At 36.3% G+C, this 24,638-nt stretch overlaps 3 protein-coding genes and 1 long non-coding RNA gene across 6 annotated transcripts; 1 reads left to right on the top strand and 3 right to left on the bottom strand.

The window, feature by feature from the left end:
* Positions 1-582: 582 nt before the first annotated feature.
* Positions 583-9,983, bottom strand: LOC129246935 (transmembrane protein 184C). 3 transcript variants are annotated; one of them, XM_054885691.1, is made up of 7 exons: positions 9,344-9,983; positions 8,998-9,275; positions 6,590-6,725; positions 6,458-6,528; positions 6,292-6,385; positions 1,899-2,304; positions 583-1,760 (listed from the first exon to the last, which is right to left on the bottom strand). In XM_054885691.1, the coding sequence occupies exons 1-7, from the start codon at positions 9,641-9,643 to the stop codon at positions 1,513-1,515; spliced, it is 1,533 nt and encodes a 510-aa protein (XP_054741666.1). In that variant the 5' UTR covers positions 9,644-9,983; the 3' UTR covers positions 583-1,512. The 3 variants fall into 3 exon arrangements, with proteins under 3 accessions (XP_054741666.1, XP_054741667.1, XP_054741665.1); XM_054885692.1 differs by having other exon boundaries at positions 583-1,757; XM_054885690.1 differs by having other exon boundaries at positions 583-2,304.
* Positions 9,984-12,454: 2,471 nt separating this feature from the next.
* LOC129247618 (zinc finger CCCH-type with G patch domain-containing protein) lies at positions 12,455-14,958 on the bottom strand. Its single transcript, XM_054886804.1, has 5 exons — positions 14,316-14,958; positions 13,984-14,256; positions 13,455-13,929; positions 13,234-13,394; positions 12,455-13,175 (listed from the first exon to the last, which is right to left on the bottom strand). Exons 1-5 carry the CDS (start codon positions 14,346-14,348, stop codon positions 12,591-12,593), a joined length of 1,527 nt encoding a protein of 508 aa, XP_054742779.1. The 5' UTR covers positions 14,349-14,958; the 3' UTR covers positions 12,455-12,590.
* An 833-nt stretch (positions 14,959-15,791) lies between these two features.
* On the top strand, positions 15,792-17,524 carry LOC129247619 (methyltransferase-like protein 17, mitochondrial). The gene is made up of 4 exons (XM_054886805.1): positions 15,792-16,639; positions 16,709-16,924; positions 17,001-17,287; positions 17,343-17,524. Exons 1-4 carry the CDS (start codon positions 15,854-15,856, stop codon positions 17,494-17,496), a joined length of 1,443 nt encoding a protein of 480 aa, XP_054742780.1. The 5' UTR covers positions 15,792-15,853; the 3' UTR covers positions 17,497-17,524.
* Positions 17,219-23,512, bottom strand: LOC129247620 (uncharacterized). Its single transcript, XR_008582568.1, has 3 exons — positions 23,402-23,512; positions 17,353-17,429; positions 17,219-17,305 (listed from the first exon to the last, which is right to left on the bottom strand). It is a non-coding gene; the product is annotated as an uncharacterized LOC129247620 (long non-coding RNA).
* Between the last annotated feature and the right edge of the window lie 1,126 nt (positions 23,513-24,638).

Genomic DNA, 24,638 nt, shown 5'->3' with positions numbered 1-24,638 from the left:
TTAGTTGAGTCCATAGTTTAGCTCGTTGTAAAGATTCTATGCTTTTCTAAATATTCACATACATTTTTATTTTAAATCGATTATTTTTTTTATTCGCACATTTATAAACTGACAGAACTAGATAAATTCTTCATCCTATTTTATATATTCTGTTGATCTCTAAGCACTTTGCTTTTTCGGAATAAAACTATATTATGTTAATTAATATGTGGATATAGTGCACTTTCCAATTAACTACCTTTAAATGTCTTCGTTTCATTATTCGATCTTTAAATGTATAAATATTTATATTTTTGACATCATCTTTTTTCGGTGGCTTAAAGTTATTCAAAATAGAACACAAATTTATAGTGAAATTTGTGTTTTAAAATTCCATTTATTATAAATAATATTGGCAAATTATATTACTGTTCAATTATTTTGCTTGCTGCTATTTTTCTAAGAACCGGAAAGCACTAAAAGTTCCGCGCCTTTTCTACAGTCATTAATGCGACAACGGATTTATATATTGTATAATTAATCACATGAATCGTACCCAAGAATTTATGAGCATTTTTGATATTTTTTCTTTTTTATTTAAGGTGCCTATAGTTTAATTATGCGCTTTAAATAAACTTCATAATCGAATTTTTTGATTGATATTCAAGATTTCTATTCGTCATTCCGTCTTACACATAAACTTCCCAAATTAATTCACGTGGTCAACTACAAAAAGTCTATAGTTAATTTTAATAAAACGTAAGTTCGCTTTAGAAACAGCTACTTCTAAGTAAATAATTTGAACCCCAGTCTTTTTTGCTTAATAAGAAAATAACACTTTTTTCTACTTCCGTATGAAAAGGCCACATGATTACGTTACTAATGCCTGAAATTTCTTCCACATAAAAAAGATGAACTGTTTCAGCTCTTCAAACGGAAAATCAAAAATAATTAGGCAAAAAGCAAAATCGATATAAAATGAGCAAAAACATCACTTTGCCGATAATATACAACTCATAAATGCACGAAATAACAAGAACTTCTAAATTACGTAAGTAAAAAAGAAATAATACACAGTGAAATAAAATAATAAGATAAATAAACATATTGCTCTTAGTACCACGGCTGTTGAGTTATCTATGTGATGTGCCCGCTGTTAGTAGGTCTGTGTGGTGATCGTCTCGTTGCGATGTAGTCTGGTGACATTTCATTGTGGCCACGCTGCTCATCAACATATGCGCTAGCAGCAAAATTGCCTCCCCCAAAGTCACCCGTGCGCCGAATGTCACTAACGTTACCATCGCTTAATGTTATGTTGTTGTAATCATTGTCGTCGTCGTCGCTGTCATTATCGTTATCATCTTCAGAATGGGACGTGCTTAGCCAATCAGGGGAACTGCTATTACCGCTGCCACCTGTCGATAATTTAAGACTACTAGAAATACCAATCGACGCCGAAACTGACACTGATGTCAAATCGACTGCCGATGGATTATAATTTTGACTATTGCTACTACTTCCTATATTACGATGTCATCTGCCAGTCCCAATTAACGAAACAAAATCGTCGCCTGTGTCGGGAATGCTGCTGGAATGTACACCTACGTTGCGTGCTTGTAAAAAGCTATTGCCACCAGGTACGGGGGCGCCATACACTTGCTGAGGTGAGCGTTCGCGAGCGTTTACCTCTCGTTTCTGTATATTTATTCCGAAATTGGAATGCGTTCCGGCGGCTTCTGCGTTAACGGCACACGATGTGTTGTAGGCTGAATGCATGTCTGCTATGTGGATGTGAGATGTAGAATCAGTGGTTAGTGCGATTTCGCCAACAGGCAATGCAAGATTATCTGTAGCTCCGTAGCGATTGGCTTTAGCCAATGGTTTACTAGCGAAATTCGAATTATGTCTTTTTCTATTACCTGTTTGTCCAACAACGCCGCCCTTGCTACTAACTATCATCACATCGCCGACCATTGAACTCGCTGTCGGCATGTCACTGATTATAGCCTCCGGATTGTTGTCACTATCTTGTCGTTTGCTGATTAAATATTCCGTCTCACCACTGGATCGGCGGGTACCGCGCGATAAAGGTTGATAGTTGCTTCGACCTTGAAAATGTCGGCTAATAGAGCTGCTTACTACCCCCAAATGCTCGGTAACATCTTGTTGCATATCCGAGATGTCCATCATGGAGAGAAAAGCACGGCACCAATTATGATTCGGATTATTCCAATATTGAGGAGAATTGATATGGAACGGATGATGCGGAAAACTATAAATGTGTGCCACGGCTGCGATGAACATCTCAATACAAATGAGAAAGTTCTGAAACAAAAAAAAAAATTATAACTTAGTTTCATATATGTATATTAGGGCGTGTCAATTGGGGCGTAACCGACTTTGTTTCGGCGACTGAAGTATTCTACTGGCAATTCTGAACAAAAAACAGGCCATGAAAGTACAGTTCTAAAATTAATTTCGAGCCCTCTTAATTTTTAATTTTAGTTATTAATCCCCAATTATTTTTTTTTAATGGTTTCAGAGTATGAGAAATTCTTTTTGATATTAATTTTGCTTAAAACTCTCCACTAGAGATCTTAAAATTGCAAGTTTACTTAATTGGCTATTTTTAAAAGAAAATCAACAATTTTTCCAATTTCTAAATAAATAAAAAAAATACTTATTGCAGATATTTTATTTTAAGTTAAAAAAATATAATATGTAGGTGAAATGGTTGAAGTACCGGACTGGCATTCCTCAAGTGGCGCTAAAGCGCCATTATGAGACCTCCAATGAGCAGATATCTACAGCCAACCAGAGCTGTTGATGTAACGGAGATTGATGGGATTTAGGTTGGAGCACTGTCCCAGGCTGCCGAAGAAAGGAGCACCCAGTGACCTTAATAGTCTGGCTGTCTAAAATGTCCGCACAGCTTCTGAAATGTGTATTAAATGGTAAACCCGGCTTTTCTGCGTGAGTGTCAATTGTCCAAAGACCGAGAAGCAACAAGTTTAGAAATTGAATGGTGTGGAGTCCCCAAGACTATCTGAGTGTGTGAGACCTCTGAAATCAATTCAGTCGACCCCTTCCTACCAAGCTCATCAGTAGTTTCATTTCACCCTATGTGCCTATGTCTTGGAACACAGATCAGAGAAATGTTAACTGCACACCCAAGATACTTCATCTCCTCCTTACAGGAGTTGCCCGATTTGGATCTACACCATGACGTCGTCAGAGCCTTGATCGCAGCTTGACTATTGGAAAAAATGTTGATATCTCCCGCGTTCCCTAAGCATGCTGCATGCCTGCAGAATCGCAAAGACTTCTGCCTGAAACCCCTAACCTAAAAGTATTTTATAATAAACTAGCACTAGCACTAGCAGGAGAATGTTCCAGAAATAATTCTATTCACTATATTTATCACTGTAATATTACACTGCGTGGCAGCCATTTTGTTTTGGTGACATATGTTTTTTATTATTACATTGTTTATTATTAAGTTGTTTATGCCAAATCAGCATGACAAGTTACACGATTGAGCACGTTCAAATGATAAAACTTTATTATCAAATTGAGTGTTCATTAACACAAACGTAGCGCGCATTGCGCCCATTTTTCGGTAGACGTGGTGGCCCTTCCAATTTCTTGAACCTTCATATTGAACCATATGGACCTAGATGACATGTCCTTTTTCATCCCCACTACTAGAATAAATTGCCAGAAAAGAATTTTTTGTTGTATAGTGTAATTACACGGCTCGAAATACAGCTAAAAATGCCATTACATTTGTTGTTGTGTTGCCCAGCTATATATTAATGGGCTGTCATTTCGTTATCTATTTATATGATGCATTGGACAAATCTAAAACAAGTGGGGCAATGGAGCTTAAGCGAAGGGGTTTGATCAAAATAAAATATCAGAAATGAGTTTATCGTGTCCAAAAATTACAAATATATAATATAATACATACATTTAAAAAAGAAAATGTAACAATATAAAAAAAAAATTGAGGATTCAAATGAAAAATAAGGGCACGAAGTCTTTTTCAGAGCTATGCTCTTCCATGAACTTTTTCGTTCAAAATTATCAGTAGAATACTTCCGTCGCCCAAAACAAATTAGAGAAAACATTTGACCCGCCCTAATGTATTATTATATTTTATGCATATATCGGGTGTTTTTTAAAAGCTTGAGAAATTAAAATGATACTACAAAACAGAAATATTTTGGAATGAAGCTTTTTTATTAAATCTGGCATTTACCTTTTCATTATTATATTCGGTATACGTCCGCCGCGACCATAAATTAATTACATAGTCCATTGGATCAGTAAAATTTTTGACAAAGTTTTCCAATAAATCTGGCCGTAAAGCGACAATGGTGGCTTGAATGTTGCAATAAATCGATAGTTAAGTGAGCTCTAGGGCTCTTGTCGGAACCAAATGTCCTCGATATTTAGCTGATTAATTTGGAAACAAAAATTAAGTCAGCATGGTGCCGCCAGTGCTCTATAAGTTTTCACAATTTGGAAGCGTTGTTCTGATGACTTGCTAAACCTTACTAAACTAAAAAACACCCTTTACATATTTTCACTTTTGAAGTATCCTCTAAAACCAGAAATGTAATTTTCCAAAGCAAAAAATAGACGAGTTATCCCTCAAAATTATTTTGGAGCAATAAACGCGTTTTGTTGGATTTGTACTCCTCCCTTAATGCTTGTTCTGAACTAGAGGTTCCCTCGCTTACCAGATAATACCACTTTTTATAAGATTTCGGAGCTGCAGGCGATATTTGTTCAGTTCGCAATCGCTTAGTAGGCTTCCTGGAGGAATAATTTTTGTCCTCTTTCGACCAAGCTGAACAAAGGGCCACCGTTGATTTTGTAGGAAAGAGTGTAAGACTCCTGGCAGTGAAGAAGAGATTAAATTCAGAGAATAAATCGTTTGCTTTCGAACACAAGTCATCGCTGCTAAGGCCGGATATCATTATCGAACAATCATCGGCTTATGACTCTCTCTGGAGATTGGAAGAGCTAGAAGATATAGAAGAGGGGAGGACACCACTCTTCAGCGTTCCTTTTTGGATTTGAGTGTTGGGTCTCGTAATACCATATAATCACATTTAAGCCGATTGAGCGACTAACGGAGTTCCGAAAACAGGCGGAAAGGGAACTGAAACGGCAAACGCCTTGCATGCCAAATGGGGGATTGCTGAGCGAGTAGCTGCTCATTGTTTTGGCACAAACGCAAGTAACACCGGAAAGAAAAATGACGCTTGCATTAACTTGGAGAGGTTACTTGAGAGAAACTTATTGTAATTGTCTGGTAGGCACCACTAGCTTCGATCAGAGCTAATAAAATCAAGACGCACGCCACCATTAGGAGGAGGAGCTCAGCTAAACACCCAATAAAAGGTGTAAGAGCCAATTATATATAAACGTTAAAAGTATGGTTTGAGGTTCTACTTGCAATCCAAGAACCATATCATGACTTTTTATTTTTAAGATCGATATGTGATTATAAAAGCATTGATAATAAATTGGAATTTTTCACCTGTAGGAACTGCGTTTTCTATTTTCGACCCCTGCAGTACCCTTTTCAATTAAAAGGAATGCTTTCAAAATTAATTGTGATTTTGTAAGAGAAGAACCTACAAGTTGGCTTAAAAATCCAGAACTTACACAGCCTCTTGACCAGTTGAAATATTTGCCTATACTAAATGACAACTGAACAATGCATCGAATTGATTACTAAATATAACGTTTAATAACTGTTTCCAAACTGGATAAAGAAGTAAAACGAATGGGTCTGGTGGTGAACGAGGACAAAACGAAGTACCTCCTGTCATCAAACAAAGACGGCGCACTCGCTTATCGGCACCCACGTCACTGTTGCCAGTTATGATTTCGAGGTTGTAAGGGACTTCGTTTATCTAGGAACCAGCATTAACACCCATAACAATGTCAACCTTGAAATCCAATGGTACCAACTGGTAGTAGCAGAGGAAAATTGAATACCAGGTCCAACTATAGTCGAGCACCATCCAGATGCTCCCATAAATACACAATAATCGATAAGGATATTTAGAAGGAGAAGAACGAGCTTGCACTAACAGGAATTTTTTATATAAAAATATGAGTGTACTCTTCAAATTGCGATATGGTGGTTTCGCTCTTGTAATATGGTAAAAATTATTCAAATTATTCAAAAATTGTTATTATTCATTATTATAGATATTAGGACTAATTTAGATTCACTAAACTTAAAAAACAGGGAAATATTTATATGTACAGTAATTTAGTAGTTTTAAATACCTGCAGCATTGACGCCAAGTTCGTATCGTCTCCAAGTGTGAATAATTTTTGCAAAACCTTATAGTAGACTAGTAAAAACAATATTACACCTTGGCTGAAAAAAACAAAATATTAAAAACCTTTATATTTTATTTGCAAAAATAAGGAAAGTAAAAAACAAACTTACAAAAATGAGAAGAATACCACTGCTTTAATGCAAAGAAACTTTGGTATCGGTTTCATTGGCTTAAGGTCTTCCTATAAAAAAAAAGGTACAAAATATTTCACAATACGTTTTAAATTCATTTTAATTACTTACTTTATTAGCTTTGTAGAAGAGCACCAAGCAGTACATGGCAACAAACTGTGAAATGTTGTTGATCACAATGATGTAAGGAAATGCCACGTTTCCCGCAAATGTTCCTTCTCCATAGACACCACATAGCTCGCAAATACTTTTGAGGATAAAAATATATGGAAATAAAATCAAAGAAAAAAAAACAATTAATACATATTGTTACCTAAAATTATTTTTCTTGTATTAATTTTTATTTTCTAAAGGAAAATAATGAAGATATCCCAAAATTTTAGTTTCTGATTACTTATTTACATGAGAATATTTTTATATTTTTGATTTAATAAATTTGTGAAATAGCCTTTTAAAAGGGATGATTAGAAATAAAGTTTCTATGTATTTTGCTTAACTATGCCTGCATTTTCACAAACAAAATCATATAAAATTGCAAATATTGATGCAAACTTATCTAGTTTTCTTAATATTCTACCAAGCATCCTTTAGCTTTAAAAACGATTTGTATGCATTTCGGCATTGAATTTATCAAAATTCTGCAGTTTTCCTCTACAATTTCGTTATAGAAAACTTTTTTCCGATTCAGAACAAGCTAAGTTTTGGTTCCCCTTTTTCTTACTTGCCTACAAATAGTTTTCTACTCGAAAGAGAAAAAATAAGAAAAATAACTTAAATGATTCGGCTCTTTAAAAACCAAATAACGATGACTGAGCGCAAAATGGGCTTGAAAGGTAAGGCAATTTATTTGTAAGTACGAGGGTCGTTTGAAAAATCTGTGTAAAGTTAGGGAAATGGCACTATTGGCGCGTATCGAGGTTATGTTTAGTTAGCAGCATCTCTTGAAAGAATACACAACAAGTTTCAGCCAGATCAGTCAAGTTCTTTGTGTTTGGCATTCGCTTGAATCGAGAAAGTCGAGTGATTTTCCTTTTCCTTACGACAACGCACCAGCTCACGCCTCACCAGTTGTGGTCCTAAAATTCATGATTCATGGAAATAGGGTTCCAACTCGATAATCACCCTATCGGAAAATTTATATTTTTTTCCAAATAGCGTCGTACGTCAGTCATATTTGGCACTTGTGAACTAAACAAGTGCAATATACAGACAAACAATGGTAAAATAGACAAGTAAAGGTCAAATAAAAAGTTCCATCACTCAAAATCACTTTTTTGTATGTATAAAAACTGATTCAAAAACGAAATTGGATGATTAATTTAGCGCCACATTGTCCTTTGTACTTATTATCCAGCTAGACGCTAACTAAAGATTACGTAGAAATTTTTATGTAGATACAGTTGGACTTAATTAGTTCTTAAATGTACTTATTGCCCTTACACGAAAACTTTTTAGCTTGATAAGACATCCTTTTAGGAATTATGTTTTGTTAAAAAAAAAAAATTATTTTATTTAGAGATTCGTGCAAGAACGAAAATTTGGTGTAAAAAATTCATTAGTGTTATTTCAAAATCATGTAAAAAAAAGACCGTGTAAAAAGAGTGTTGCGCGCATATAATTAGCGCGTACACCCTTTTTGTGGCGTGCGTCTTGATGTTGTTCCACAAATAGAGGGACCTACAATTTCAAGCCGACTCCGAACGGGAGATATATTTTTTTTATGAGGAGCTTTTTCATTGCAGAAATACACTCAGAGGTTTACCATAGCCTGACGAGCGGCGACCGCTATTAGAAAAACATTTTTCTTTATTTTGGTCTTTCACCGAGATTCGAACATACGTTCTCTCCAACCCATTCGGCTACGGCGGCCGCAAGCATTTACTTGATGAGCCTAGATTTTTCTGCAATTTACCAGAAAATTAGGACTATTACGTTGAATGAACATGTTCGCGCAATTAATTGAAATTCAAAAATTTCTCGAATATTACATACAAATTTTCATGCTGTTAAATCTTTTCATATGAATCAAAATTAATTGTTAGCTAAAAGTATCTACATTCACATACCTATGCAATGATTAGAAATAAATACAGAAAAATTAATCTACCCGTTCACATATGGCAGACACATTAGCTGAAAAATTTACAATCAGCTGTAAACTGATAAAGGGTTTACTTAGAAATTGGTTTAGTGGAATATTTTAATGTTTTTGGTTTGTTTAGATAGTTAGAGGATATCCGTAAACGGAGTGCGAAATTCCATTTTACATTTTATAATACCTAACATAAGCTAAAGCGTTACATTTGAAATAATAATTATCGATAACTAAGCAAAACACAGAATTGTACAGCAAAAACTATATTTATAATCTTAGATTATTTTATAACCCCGGATTTTGGGAGAGAAGTTTTGTATGGGTAATCTTGCTTTTTAATTGTCGATTGGGAGTTAAGCGCGAAAAAGTAGATAATCTCGTTATTATAAAGCAAGATGCACAGTAAGCAATGGCTTATACTTACACAGAAATGAATGTGGTGATAGGTCGGACCACTGTGTATTGAAGAATTCCGTGTTTACAATTGTGTATAAATTCACGACCCATAGGCCAAGGTCTCATGCAACAAAGCGGAAAGAAATGGTACACCTGTGGTTTATATTCCATGGTGGCTTCTAGATCCATTCCTAAATTGAGATAGCGCAATAGGTAGACCATAAAGTTGTAAATCACATAAGCTTCGTAACATTCACGCAGAGAGTCTACGTAAATAGAATGCTTAGGAAAAAATAGTCCAATCCACTGTAAATATATCAAAAATATTCATAAAAATAAATCATTAGATATGCCTTTTAGAATTTTATGCTTACCGCATTGAGGGCATAAATTGGTACCATCCATAAAATTCGTATAATATGCTTCTGCAAAATCGGTTTAGTGAAATGTATTACATGCTGTATGATGTGCCAAATTGATACTGGTACAGCGGACAACACAAAAAGCCCTCCAATGAGTATAAGTTGATCTTTCCGCGTAAATCCATCCTTTACGGAATTGACAATAAGCAATGGTACGATGATAATTGCAAATATACCATAGGTGACGATCAAAAGTGGTCGTATCCAGATGCGCCACTCTTCACAAAAGCGTCGCCAATTTATGGGACACATTGAATCAGAAATTCACTGTTTACTACAATTTACTCCAAAGATGCAGATATATACAGATTACTTCTATGCAGTAAAAAAGTTCGAGATTAAAATTTCTTAACTGAACCGCAATTGAGTTGGCAGCTGCCGATTGGGCATGATGGTCCAATTTAACAATTTTTAATTTCAGACACCAAATAACAAAACAGTACTTGCTTTGAATGCATACTTATTTCACGGTCGCATTTGATGGTGTAAAACAATCTGTAATACTGATTATTCCTAACTTGAATTAATATTTTACTTAAATATTGAATCCACGCATATATGACCTACGAAAACAATACTATCATAAATATGTGCAAAACCTAAGTTCAAGGCGAATTCATACAAGGTGGTAGCAATAGTACGAAAACAAAATTGGCAAACATTTTGTTTATACAATTTGGTGTTTTGAATGTCAAAATCAGCTGATTGCACGGTGTACAAAAACTAAAGGTGGCGTCTTCCAAAAACCGCATATATATTTTTCGCGACTTTGATAACCGATTGAAGTCATTGCTTCAAATAAAACAAAAAAGGAAAAGAAATTACTTGTTTGTGAATATTCAATGAATGGCTTGATCATATTGAGATTTAAAGATTTGTTATTTTTAAAGTTAATAAACTAATGAAATTGAAGTGAAGCGCAGTTTAAATGTCACAAATCAAATTTCTACAAAGCCATTGACTGAATTTTAACAAACATGTGATTTCTGCTCCTTTTATTTGTTTTGTTAAGGTGCCTGACGTCCCTTCTGTATTGTATTTGTCTTGGGCGAACATCGTATATTGTTGCATCGAACACGAAGAAAAATTTGTCCGGCCGCCGACGGATTGAAAACTCTAATGACTTCAGGTTAAAACACCTATCAAAATGGGAAAATTGGTAAAAAACATTTTACTGTTTCCACGGGCTGGGAGAGGGGTGTTCGGTGAGTGGGTTTAAGGGCATGCTGGACACTCATATATTGAGTATGTCAGGGTCGATTCTGGATAAGTAGGAGTTTAACCTGTTACAATATCCAGAATGTAATTGAACGCGGGCTTCACGAGGCAGCTGAAACTCTTCGTTTACGAGGGGTGGTGGTTGGACTCCGATGACTGCATTCGAGGGTCGGAAGCTTAGGAAGGAGATGAGAGTTTTCCGATAAATGACGTTTAATGTACATACATATGTCTGTAAACTGTCGAATCTAGTAGTTGCAGTTGTATTTGATCCTAGATCTCGTCAGCATAGTCGAAGAGATGTCTCCTGAATCACTTGGGAAATGGCTCAGTCTCTATCAAGTGCCTGCATGTTACTGTGTTCCTTAACCGGAAACCGAAAAACTAGTGTCAGACGGCCGGACGAGTGTAGCGTAATTCGGAACTGACCGGATAACTGCTTTAAATGTCGCTACCAACATGTCGTTGCCCCAAATGAGAATGAGAGCAAACTGTCGAAGGGGGTTGTTTTTTGTTGAATTTTGAGGTTTTTACTATCGGTATTGGTGTATCGTCCTTTAATTGCAGTTTGATCTCCTTCCTCCAGGTGGCAAAGAGAATCGCCAGTAGAAGTTGAAAAACAATGAGGAAACTACACCACCGTGCTGCTCTCTTTGCTTTGTCCTCCTCTGTTTTGACCTTTAGTCTCGGGTGATTGCTGATCACACAAATAGTTCGCGGACCACCTCTTCAGTTCTGGGCGGGAGGGCTGACTGTTGGACATTATCTAGTAGCATAAAATGGCTGTTCGACAAGTTCAACGCTACTAGGACAGGCTTCTTCTCCAACTTGCATGTTTATGGCAGTGAGAGCTGTGGTGGTACTGTGCACTCTACGGAACCCATTCTGATGTGTAGCTGGGGGTCAATAGTTTCGTCAAAAGTGGGAGTAGGAGGACCTCAAGTGCCCTCACTATTGAGGAAGGGAATAAATAGGACTCCCATTGTTTGGCGAATATCCCAGGTTTAAAAAGTGGGACCCCTCTCCCTGCTCTCCATTTGCCAGAAATTATGTGAGTAGCCAGATACAAAGACAGATTGAAGACCCTTGTGAGATATGCCACTCCCAAAGGATACAAGTTTTCCAGCATGAAAAAATTAATGCCGTCAGAGGAAGCTTTAGCTTTCCTGTCAGCCACTTGGACCTAATCGCTGGAGAGAGCAAGCGGTGTATTACTTGACAGGTTGTGCAACCATCTGGTAACATGACGCTTGCATCTGTCAACCGAATGGTGGATGAAATATAACCACCAAAACTGATTGCCACCTGCCGTTATGCTTATGCAGGTCTATCAATCAAGCTGATGTTATGCTATTAATCAGTACTAGCAATTGGTTTACTGGAAGATCTACTTCATTGCTGCGCTATAATAATTTCTCAGAGAGTGGTTACTGTCATAAATGATTTCGCTATTAAATATCTCTTCCAAAAGAATTAAATAAATAATTAAAAGTGTATCTCTCATACTCTAGAATGCTGCGTAAATGACGCTGGTGGTGCATGGAACAAACCGTATGCATTCATAATTCTACGTTTTTAAATTGCCATGCTTGACTTAGGCACTTCTAGTTTTTTTTACTCGCAAATAAATGACATTTCACAGATTTTACGAATTTTTTCACAAATATTTAAATGGAGAATTCAAGGAAAAACAATGCTACAAGTCAAAAAATAATATTTTGAAGATAATAACAAAGTTGTCCCATATATATACATGTCTCCAAAGAAGCAATACATGCAACATCCAATGTATATAGGGGACATTGTAAAATATAAGTTAGGGTTATATTGTATATAGGTATCTCCTTGTGTATAGGTATCTCCTATAAATTATAATAATAAGGCAATCGAATGTCAAAAAATGAACAGTGAAAGCTGCCTTATTACTTCGCTTTTATTATTCTGCCATGCTTATTGATATCAAGGAATTCACAGGTGTTTCTTAAAAAATGCATAATTTATTTTTTGTTTTCCTTGACGCTTGCTCTGTGGAAAGCTTATTTTCCTCTTTTTGTAAAGCTTTTAATTCCTCTAGTTTTGTTTGTAATTGTTGTTTTAATCGTTTGTGAACATCCGTGCCGTTGGCATTACGGTCCATCGATTGTCGTAACTTTATAATCTCCCGTTCTTTTCGCCGTATATCGTCGGCAATTCGCACGCTGGCCACATTTAGAGATTTTGTGGTTTCATTGCTTAGTGAAAGCGTTTTCTTTGCTTCCTTCGATTCAGTCTCTCTGCCCAATATATTATCGTTAATGAATGTAAATACATCTGTACGTTGAGATTCTCGCTCATATGCTTTCACGTTGTATTTTTCTTGCTTTTTCTTTTGAAGCAGTATTTTTTTTTCTACGCTGAAATAGTTTTTATCTCCGTTGGCAGCTTCTCGCAACTCCATGCAGCGATCGAGCGAGTACCCTTGAGGCAAAATTTGGGCTGTGACGGGAATGACAATGCCACCTCCATCTGAACCTAGTCCTGTCCCGTGAATATAACCCATTTTGGCCATTATCTTCGACCCGATACCCTTTACAGTATGAAAGATTTAATTATAAAGGTAATAAGAAATAGTATAAAATATCTACCCGTGTGTGCTTTTCCCACTCTCCGAGCGGTTGTGTTGATTTAAATTCAAATAATTGTTGCTCTGTTAATTGTGCTCGTCTAGCGTTTTTCACATCTTCTGAATACCCAACGTCATCTTCGTTGCTCGATTCACTCGAGCTTCCGCTAGACAGATCGTCATCTATATATTTGAAAGTTAAACATAAGTACACATTTTAGGCAATTTAATAACTTTTCGAACCATGGAATATTGGAAGTAAATCTTCGAACGAAAAATCCCGCTCACGTTTATTTTCATCTCTCTTATCAAGTCGAACTCGGCATAGCTTTTCTACGAAATTTGCGCAAAGTACTCTACCTCGGTACCAAAGGCGATCAGGTAATTTTGCAAGTACAACGCAATTACGGGCAAGAAGTGTAAAATCTGGTTCCGTATAAGGTCTTAATTCTTCAACATCTACAAGCTCGCCATGAGAGTAGTGGCAATGTTCATCGTCAAATCGGCATTCTCCTTCCAGGTAAAACAAACAAGGCAACATCTCACGATGGGTAGGATTAGTGAAAAGTACCCGCAAGCGTATCTTTAATACCCCTTTGCAGTCTATAGTGGCAGAATTATCTACTCCACAGACCAAAGCGTTATGGTAACCTATTGCACCCCATGTATGTTGGTGAGGTGCAGAACACTTTTGACCGACCATAGTTTCTAGATTAGACTTTTAATAAATAAAAAATATTATTTCAGCACTCTAGGAACCTTCGATTGTTACCCTGAGTTCCTCCATTTGCTTTTCATCATCTCCTTTGCAATCTATTGTATCATTGCTTCCATTTGTGCCATCGTTATTCAATTGTGCTATTTCACTTTTAAATCGTTCTAGTTCCTCATTGAAGACACAGCCATCTTCGTTATGGGAGTGTTCCGCTGCATACGTCTGCTTCGTTAATTCGATAAGTTCCAAAAGATCTGCCTTTAGACCACTTAATGCAATACGTTCATCCTCGTTTTCGGTGGCATGTAAAGATTGCTCTACCCGTTGGAGCTAAAATAGTTGAGAGTGCTTAATAAGCATTTAGTATACGAAATTAATTACAAAATTACCTGTGATTCGTACTCGCTTATATTTACATCCATCTCAAATTACAAAAACACCAATCCATTCAATATTTTGAAGCAATTTTAAGCAAAATATAACAGTTCTGTTCGATTACGCTTGAAACAATCAGTGTGTTCGGAGTTCAAGTAATTGGTATGAATTAGTATAAATTGTTACAAATTTTGCCAAATCTAGAGAATGTATTTAGGGTGGTGGTACACGACAAAATGTTTCAAACAGAGTTTTGAATGTCAAGACACAATGAAGTAGAGAGTAGTAAGGCGTACAGAATACATATGGCGTAACAGAATACATGGTCACGATGCAAGACGAATCGAAAGCCAAAGGTGGTGTCTTCCTAAAACAGTTACTTTATTTTTTGCGATTTTGACATATCTGACGTCAGGCTCCTTTCCAATACAAAACAAACGAACACGTCAAACAAAAGGCGGAGAAATTACATTTTTGTGAAAATTCAGATTTCAGCCAAACAAATTATTTTGTTTGTATATTCTTGAGGCCAGACTCGCACCGAATTCATACGACGCAATATGGTATTCTACATTCTTACTTTCTACTTCCCAAATATAAGATGCACAACATATTTGATTGGAAACATACAAAATAATTTTACACATTTATTACCTACTTATTGGGTTAATACTACCTTCACATATAAGTAGATGATCTAGGTACTTGTTCGTGCTTAACTCCCAATCCCCAATTAAAAAGCGAGATTTCCTATACGAAATTTGTCTTCAAAAATCTGAGATTATAAAATAATCCTAGATAATAACCAAACTCTTTGACATACAACCCTGTGTTTCTGTGTAATAGATCATTATTTTTACGAGTGTAAAACGTCAAAGTAAAAACTGAATAAAATGGATGACGGCAAAGAAAACAGGTTTGTAGGCATAATTCTAATAAAATGTTTGTTAGGTGTTATTAAACTATGCATTCATATAACAGAAAAAGCATGTCCTCTTATTTCTTATTATAAAATATAATATCGAATTTCGATTGCGTATTGCTGCCATAATTTTTTGAAACCTCATTAAACGTTGTTTACGTATATCATCCAACTGTTTATTTTTAGCAGCTGATTGCGCAATTCTTCTCCTTGTATTTTCTTCAAATCATTAATAGTTATTAAACAAACCAAAAGCACCGAAATATGTATTCCACCAAAAGAATTTCTATGAAGAAAAACCTTTCACAACAGTATTGACAGCTGATTGTCAATTTTGCAGGTAATCTGCCATATGTGAACGGGTGGCTTAATTCTGTGGAATTATTGGTAATTAATGCATATGGGAACGTATTTTTAATCAGCCAATAGGCAAACGCATAGATTAATTATCTAAATCCGTCCGCGATAACCCCTTCAATATGAACATTTCGTTATTCATCTATTGCAATCCAAGTAAAGAAACAAACTTATTTTATTACAGAGGATTATTCCAAGAGTTGGCAACTATACATATTTCAGCACAGCTGAGTTTTGCTTTTTTAGAATAGTTTTCGAATTTTTTGAATAGCTATGAATGTGGGTCGCAAATTAATTACATCTTTACAATATGGGGTTCCAAAACATTTATTGCGGAACACGTGCAAAATCGCAGTGGCGGTAGATGAGAGTCTGCTAACAAGATTAGATAATAATGAGCTAAAACCGCGCCAACATCCAGGCATTGTCAAATTAGGAAGAGTTGAATTGCCAAGTAATTTATGCAATGTCTTGGAACGTGTTATCGGCGATTATCCAGTGAAAAAAATTTTGAAGGACTGTAAAGAACTCGATCAGTACATTCATTCTCGTCATCCACCTATTGAGCAGCTAGAATTAAATGCTAAGACAAAGTCAATTATGGAAGAAGTTGATCGGCGGATGCCGCCTGAACAGTTGTCACTACTAGGAGAAGAAGACGGAACTCGATGGCGAAGAAAACGTGAAAATTTAATTAAGCGGTTAACAGCACAGCGTACATATGCATGGAAGCCAATTGAATATGGAACATATGAGTCTTTGGTTTACGCCATTGGTCGAGGTGTAAGGGAGTATGGTGTCCTAACAAGCATTTTGAACGAGTTGAAAACACGCGACGTTGGATTTCAGCCGCGAAGTTACTTTGATTTCGGTTCGGGGGTTGGCACTGGTATGTGGGCGGCTAGCAATTTGTGGAGAGATTCGATTTTTGAGTACTACAATGTGGATAGTTCACGCAGTATGAACGATCTTTCTGAATTAATATTGCGCGAAGGCAATGAAAATAAGCAAATGGTGCTGCGTAATGTTTATCACAGACAATTCTTACCTGCTATAGAGGTTTGGATATAATGGCACAATCTTTAAAACTTGATATTTTACGTAATATTTTTTTATTATGATTTTTAGACAATGTATGACCTGGTGGTATTATCTTATACACTTTTTGAGCTTCCAAGCTCAGAAAGTCGGAAAGAAGTACTACTTAACTTGTGGAAAAAATGCAATGGTTATTTGGTCATTGCAGAAGAAGGTACCCGACGTGGATATGAATTAGTTAACGAAGCTCGAGATTTTATTTTGAACCTACAGAGCGAAGAACTCAAGGGTGAAGTTTTTGCCCCGGTAAGTTACAATTCTATATATTGTAGTTTTTGTACATACTTTTATTATAAGGAAATATCCTAATAAAGTTCTGTAGTGTTCTCACAATTTAGCATGCCCGCGACTTGCAAATATTGCCGATCGTACGCCGTGTAATTTTGAAGTTGCCTATGCGCCTTTGCGTTTGGGCGACATAAATGATGAACGTCACACCGCTCGCTACGCTTATGTTGTATTGAAGAAAGGGGAAATTTCAGATGCTACCCGCAACTGGCCTAGGCTTGTTCGTCCCACTCTGCCGCGCTCAAAACACGTAGTTTGCCGAATGTGTACAATGGATGCCAAATTGCAAGAAGTCATCTTTACGCAATCAAAGCATGGAAGGTAATTCATAGTAATTCCCTTGTAAATATATTTCTTTATTAATTATTAATTATAGGCATGCCTACCGATGTGCCAAAGCGAGTGACTGGGGGGACAGATTGCCAATTACCTTGGGCGGGCCACTTCCAACAGTACGAAAAACCTTCAAAAGAAAAGAAGAAAGAAATGATAATGAGCAAATAGAACAGCTAAATAACAATTTAACGTAAAAATAGAACAAATATACTTTAATTATAATAAATGTATAGTTATATATAGTATGAAATGGTGTATAGTTCAATTAAGTACATAAGTCAAAGTGCCCCACTTTTGAAAATTATTATGGTAAATTGGCATAGGGAACTATGCGATCCTCACCCTGGAGCATAATGGCTATAATTATTAAAATGAGTTCGCAATACATAAATATAGTCATAGAATAGCCTAGAATAAGCCGTTCTGGCTTTTAGTACTTGAACTGTACGAAGCTAGTCTCCAGCGATTACATTAACACTGAATCAGTTAAAGTCGTCCGGTGTCCACTGAATTATATCAGCTCACGGTAGACTCGATAAACTAGTATTTTCGATTGGCGAAGGGTGGCCTTTCCCAATTCAATAAGTGGATGAATGATGATGTGCGTTATAATGATGACGATTTTGGGGTATTTTGGCTGTTCGTGTTGTATGAGCTCACAAACCTCTGCTTAAAACGGTCGAACCAGCAGTCGTCGTCAAATACGTTGACGGTAGGCTCGAAAAAAGTGAATTTTCGATGAGGTATAACCAGAGATGAGTAGGCTTAAGCGGGTGTGTGGGGAGATGGTTTATGGTGTTATGCGGCGTACCTTCACATGCTGGACATAAGTTGAGGTCGGGATCAATTCTGGATATGTATCCATATGCCAGAGTAACGCGGATCTGTTGTTATCGTAACAGCATAAACATTTCCGAAATGTTAGGGGAATGCCTAACGCTCGTCGTAGGAACCTAGAAATGTTGGAATTTTACTCTAGGAATATGCGGTGCAAAATAAATGCAACATTACAAATTTTGCATGATACATTGGGGCTCGATGCTTACAAATCATGCAAAGCAGCAGATTTCATTAGTGCGGTAACATAGAGACTGATTACACGCATTGGCTTTGATACTTTAGGGGATGTTTCCACGACAGTCGGTTCTACGTTACCGAAACGACCCGGATTTATACCCGGCCAAGGACTGTCACTCCAGCAGCATTCACCGTATGTAAGTATGGGGAATGTTTATGCTGCTACAACAACAACAAGAACAACATACTTTAAGGGAACCGGATTTAAGCAGCATTTTATTTGAGGAACATTTGCTGTCCACAACTCGTAATGGAACTGTATCAAGTGGAAGGAATAGAAACACCTAGTGAAGATGCGCCAGATTGTATCACTGGTATGCGCTACAATTTGGAAAGTAGGTCTCTCAGAATCCACTAGCAAGGAGCGTTTCCTACACTTGGGAGCTCTGTTTAAACCCTTAAAAGAGTTTTTACCAAACCAATGCAACGAATGAAGTTCTTGTTAAAATTTGACCGAGATCTCTGCACTTAAGCGAGACAAACAGTCGTTTTCAGATATAAAAAAATATTTTTTTAAAGCCTTTTTCGAATAAAGCACCTAAATAAAGAATAAAAATACTAATAAAAGCAATAATTTTGAATTTTTTACTGTTCTTTTAAGCGATTCTGGTCAGAAGTGATAAGTTTTGTGGGACATACTTTTTTTTCATCTGAACAATTCGAACTTTAATTCATGGATTTTAGACATTGTCAAAATGCTCTTGTGACACAGTGCATTATTTTTACTTTATGAAAACTGGGTGTTTTTGCACATATTTTTTCATTCAAATTAAATTCTTTTCGCATCCCAAAAAACTAATGATAACACCTTCTTGGCCGATCTCTGGACACAAACTCATTTTGGAGTCCAAGAATCAGGCTCACTACTCATCGATGTCCTCTACATATTTAGTTTATTTAAAATTTATTCGCATTACGCGGACTCTCTTTTATATTTGCACCCAATGACGGAAACAGAAAAATAATAATTAAAATGGCTTAATTGTTTGAGAAAATATTCCCTGTGGAAGTGAATAGACTTCTGCATTCGCCTGAACCGATTTTCAAAGTGTTTTTGTCAGTCAGAAGTGAATATCTCGAAAACGAGCTATTTGAAGGCTTTAACAGCGTCTTTAAGCACTGAAAAAAGTTTATCTCGCATTTTCAGGAGCAAAAAGAAATCATTAAGTGCTAAATTAGCGCTGTAAGTCGGATAACCCGTTAATTTGATCTTTCGAGTGGTGAAGCATGGATGATAATGGAGAATTTCAGACTGTTTTAATTTTTCTGGTGGCACAGTTACGACATGAGCAGATATTCCGAGAAAACAAGCTACCATTTTCTTTGAACTGCTTCTTCCGCGAAATACTTCTGTTGGATTAAGCTCATCTTCGAACACCCACACTGTCGATTGCTGTTTTGTTTCCGACTTATATGCATACATGAAAGATTCGTCACCCGTTACGATGTCATCGACGTGCTTTAAACCACCGCGGCTGAGTTTCTTCAACATTTTTTTACACTAATCGACACGTGACCTTTTTTAGCTACATACAAAGTAATTCAGCAGAAATTGAATTGTATTTGTACTTTCAAATGCATTTTTTTATTATCATATATACAGGGCCGTAGAGAGCATATCCGGGCCCCGGGGAAAAATTGCAAATGCGGGCCCTTTCCAATTATGTCTAATTCATATTCGAATTACTCTCGAGTCCGGGCCCCTCTGAGAACTCCGGGCCCGGTGTAAAAAGTCCATTGATTATTTGATCATTTGATTACCATTCGGAATTCACAGAGAGAACGTTGGTTCGAATCTCGCTGAAACATCAAAATTAAGAAAAACATTTTTCTAATAGCGGTCGCCCCTCGGCAGGCAATGGCAAACCTCCGAGTGTATTTCTGTAATGAAAAAAGCTCCTCATAAAAATATCTGCCGTTCGAAGTCGGCTTGAAACTGTAGGTTCCTCCATTTGTGGAACAACCTTTCTATAACCTTCATTGGGTGAAAATATGAATGTACCTATAAATATTTTTACGTCATTTGGTGTTGTCGTTTCGTAGTGATGCGCGGACAATGTACAGACATTCACCTTTATAGTATAGATTATGGGGTTAAGGGTAGTCAGAGGCCCGAAAAAATAATGATTTTCGATAATTTTTTTCGCTAGTCAATTGCTTTATTTTGCAAAAATAAAAACATTGCATTAATACGTCATGTTTCGGCTTGACTTTGGCAAAAATTTCAAAAAAAAAAAAATTAATATGTAATTGTAAAAGTTATCGTTGCTTGTGTGGAGCCCGTTTCTCCAGAAGTCCCTTGCGAACTTGTGATGATATCCTTCATCTAAAATCAATCGGACAAAATAAATTAGTTTTATTAATAGATAATCTTGTGCCTCATCGAAGTTTTTTTTTCAAAATTAACAATATGCCGGCCTCAGGAAATATATTTTTTTAATTGTTTAAAAAAATCGCAATTTTTGAAAACAAAGAAACGAGTTTTTTATGCTTTTCAAAAGCAGTATAAATTTTATTGAAATCAACCAAGCGGTTTTTAAGTTCAGTGATCACCACTTCAAAAAACATAGATTTGAGAACAACGTATTTAAAGTTTTCCTATCGATTAAGGTACAGTTATACGAATTATTTAATTACTTACAATGTTCCATCTATTCCTGGGCCATAAACAGTTCTTCAGGCGTCATAAGAGCTTGAAAAATATCGATTTGCTGTTGCATTTCTAGGGTAGGCACTCTATAGGGTAGGCCATGTAAAATTTTCTTTTTGAATCGGCTATAAAACAAACTAATCAATACTTTTTCAAATTTTTTTTTTTATTTTGAAGATGGAACATTGTCATTTATTAATGAAAAATAATATCGTTCAAATGACTGCCACGACTGGCTTTACAGTAGGCCATTCGATCAACCCAATTTTTAAGCACATTTTCGATTGATTGGGCTCCAATTTCATGAATGGCAACTTCGATTTCGTGTTTTAAAGCATCAATCGTCTCTGGATGGTTCGCATAGCATTTGTCCTTAACGGCTCCCCACAAAAAATAGTCCAACGGGCTTAAATCACAGCTCCGAGGCGCCCAATTGATATCGGAATTTCGGCTGATTATTCGGTTTTCAAAAACGGTAGCCAAAAGTTCGAGTGTAACTTTGGCAGTGTGACAAGTTACACCGTTCTGTTGAAACCAAATGTCGTCCATGTCATCCTCTTCAATTTTTGGAAATAAAAACTCGTTGAGCATGTCCCGGTAACGCTCGCCATTAACTGTAACCGCGGAAGAAGAAAAAGACTCACCACTTTGGAAATAGGCTTTCAATATTTCAGAATTTTGTTCAAGCGTATAGCGTCCCATTTCGTAAATGTCAAACCTTCAATAAATTATGAACACATTTGACATGTCATTTGTGTTACCATTCTCAAAAAAATAGGTGGTTCAAAAAGCAAACGCTATATGGCCTACCCGTACCTTCTCGAGTATTATCGTTAGCGCACTTATCTGCCACTTTCAGTGCAACCACCACAGGCATACTGGCAGCAAAAAAATATTTTTCAGCACTTGTACTACATAGAAATTGTAAATATTATATATATAGGGGATATATATATATTTAGGTATACTTATATATACATCAAATTGGACATTCATAACAATAAAACCCGAGAAGTCGGTTGCTTGCAGCTACTGCTAGCTACTTTCTCTCGAACGCTCCGGAGCGCTCGAGCGTCCTTTGTTAATTGTTGAATAACTCGAAAAGTATTTGTCGGACTCACTTAAAATTTTCACACAATATTTTTAAGATATTATACTTAAAAAAAATGCATAACAAAAATCAAATTTTTTGAAGATTCTGACTACTCTTAACCGCTTATATTAAGATCAGTCAATTGAGCGGGTGTTTGGAGTACTTTCAGGCAGTTGTAGATAAACCACACCTTGACGATCAGGGACAGATAGGAAGCAAATTTGTGCAATATACACAACCTTTCGATAGTTTGCCTATCATTAGCTTTTCAGGTATTGAAATTTATCTATATTGCCTTCTACAAAATAAATATTTCCGCCACCTGCGTTTGAAACACACACTCTATGCTTTACACTAGCCTTTGTATTCTTCAGCAATGCGCTTTGACCAGACATAACAGTTTCCATCCGATCCATTTAAATTATATTTAATTTCAAATACCTTAAAATAAAAAAATAAGTACACAAGGTAGTAATTTAGTTATATAATATTTTACTATTTTCCACAAGTCTATATCGTTAGTGGGGAGATCAAACTCGGTACTTTTGCCTACAAAAATCTAGGTTTTTAATGCTTGTGCCATGCGGATGTGAGACCAACCACAAAGAGGAACGTCAGGAAGCTACAAACTTCTGTTAATAGATGCCTCAGGCATATTCTGCAAATTTGGTTGCCCTGGGGATCTTGAATGAACAACTATGGGAGCGCACTTAGGAAATGCCGCCAGAGACAGAAATCAAAAAGGCAAAATATCGGTGGCTGGGTCATACATTAAGAAAGAGCACTGTGTGTGGCAACACACATTCTAACACACAGTGCTAGAATGGAATACACAAGGACAACAAAGGAGAGGGCGACCGAAGACAATGCGGCGAAGAACCATTGTCAGCGAAATTAATAAATCAATGAGTTAATTAGGATATCTAGTAAATGGAGAAATTTGTGAAGAAACTAATTTGTAATATTTAATTGTAAATTACGAGCATGTCAATTCAGTAGCAAATTTTATGCGGGCACTCTTGTTTTTTAACACTAATAAGGGTTGCTTTCGCGAAAACATTTTCTTTTCTCACAAACCACTTTGTTGATATTCTCCCTAAACATTTTATTCTAAGTTCTACGGCCTACGCAAAGGAATTTCCTTCCATAACCTAGGCGGCTTTTAATTGCAATTGAAGGTCACTTTTGCATCTTTTCATTATTTATTGCACTGTAGAATGAGTCCTGCTTCTGCCAACTGCCGATTTCTTAAAAGTTTTCCTTTCTTCATGCAATTTACCAATCAGCCGGCATTCCTCTTTAGTTGCCTGTTTTCCCGACGGAGCCCTTACCCAAGAAACTTGTAGCATTCTAAAAACTATTGCGCTTTTTATGAAATTTGATGCGCATATGACTGCGGACTAGATATGACTAACTAATAACTGAATATTCGTTTCCATATGAATTCTCCGAATTTGTTTATTTTTATTTCTGAAATTGTTAATGTGCGTATAAATTGAGTGGACTATAAATAAATGAAAAACATTCTCTTTTGCAAATAAAACTAATTTATCGCTTTGAAAATCTGTTTTAAAGTTGAACGCTAAGTATTATATGTACGATTAAGCCTTTGAGCCACTGTATATACTAGACAGCCTGTCTAATGGAAGCGTGACCGGCAAAATTCAAACTTAGAGTTTCGTTATAAAAAAATTCAAATATACGTTGTGCGATTTGTTACTATTGTAAGAAATTTAGAAAGCGTACGATATTTTTACAAAATGAGCTGTGCGCATGAAAAACGATTTGAAACAGTGTGCCTCTGTACAAACCCTAATGGTCTAAAAATGTCACGTGCAACTACAGAAAAATATTCGAAGAAGTCGAAAACGTTCATAAATAAATAGGGAAACGGTATACCGAAGTTAAAAACTTTAACGGCTTCATCGGACGAGTTCCAAAAAATATACCTCTCCATAGTAAAGTCAGGAGATTATTGCTTTGCTTGTGACAAATCCGAATTTACCGTTGCGTGAAGCTGAAGTAGTTTTAAAGCTAAATACACACCAGGCAACCGTTGAAGCAACGTTGGGTTCGTTGCTTCAATCTCAGTATTGTGTATAACTGTGATGCAGGAAAGGTACAAGCGGAAGATACGTAAAATTAAATTTTTTAAATGATCGACGAAATGCGTAAAATTACTTCTCTTGTTATAATTGACGAACTTTTGTACGAAAATGAGAAAGAAGAGATGCAACAAAAGAAGAGAAAAAAATCTGGTCCAAAAATTGGCTTTTAAAAAAATCGAATTTTCGAACGAGAGGCTGCTGAAAGAACTGAAGGAAAATGAGCCAGCGGACTATAAAAATTACATGAGGATGGACGAAGCCCTGTTTAGAAAATTGTTGGACTTCGTAAAGGCCAAAACAACGAAACAAGATACCATAATGAGAGAGGCAATATCAGCAGAAATTAGACTGGCAATAACTTTGCGGTATCTTGCAACAGGAAACGCTTTTGCGGACTTGAAATTTTTA

This window comes from Anastrepha obliqua, chromosome 5 (assembly GCF_027943255.1).
Source record: "Anastrepha obliqua isolate idAnaObli1 chromosome 5, idAnaObli1_1.0, whole genome shotgun sequence".
Taxonomy (NCBI): Eukaryota; Metazoa; Arthropoda; class Insecta; order Diptera; family Tephritidae; genus Anastrepha; species Anastrepha obliqua.
Note: the sequence above shows the minus strand (reverse complement) of the source record. Positions and strands in the feature narration are given on the sequence as shown.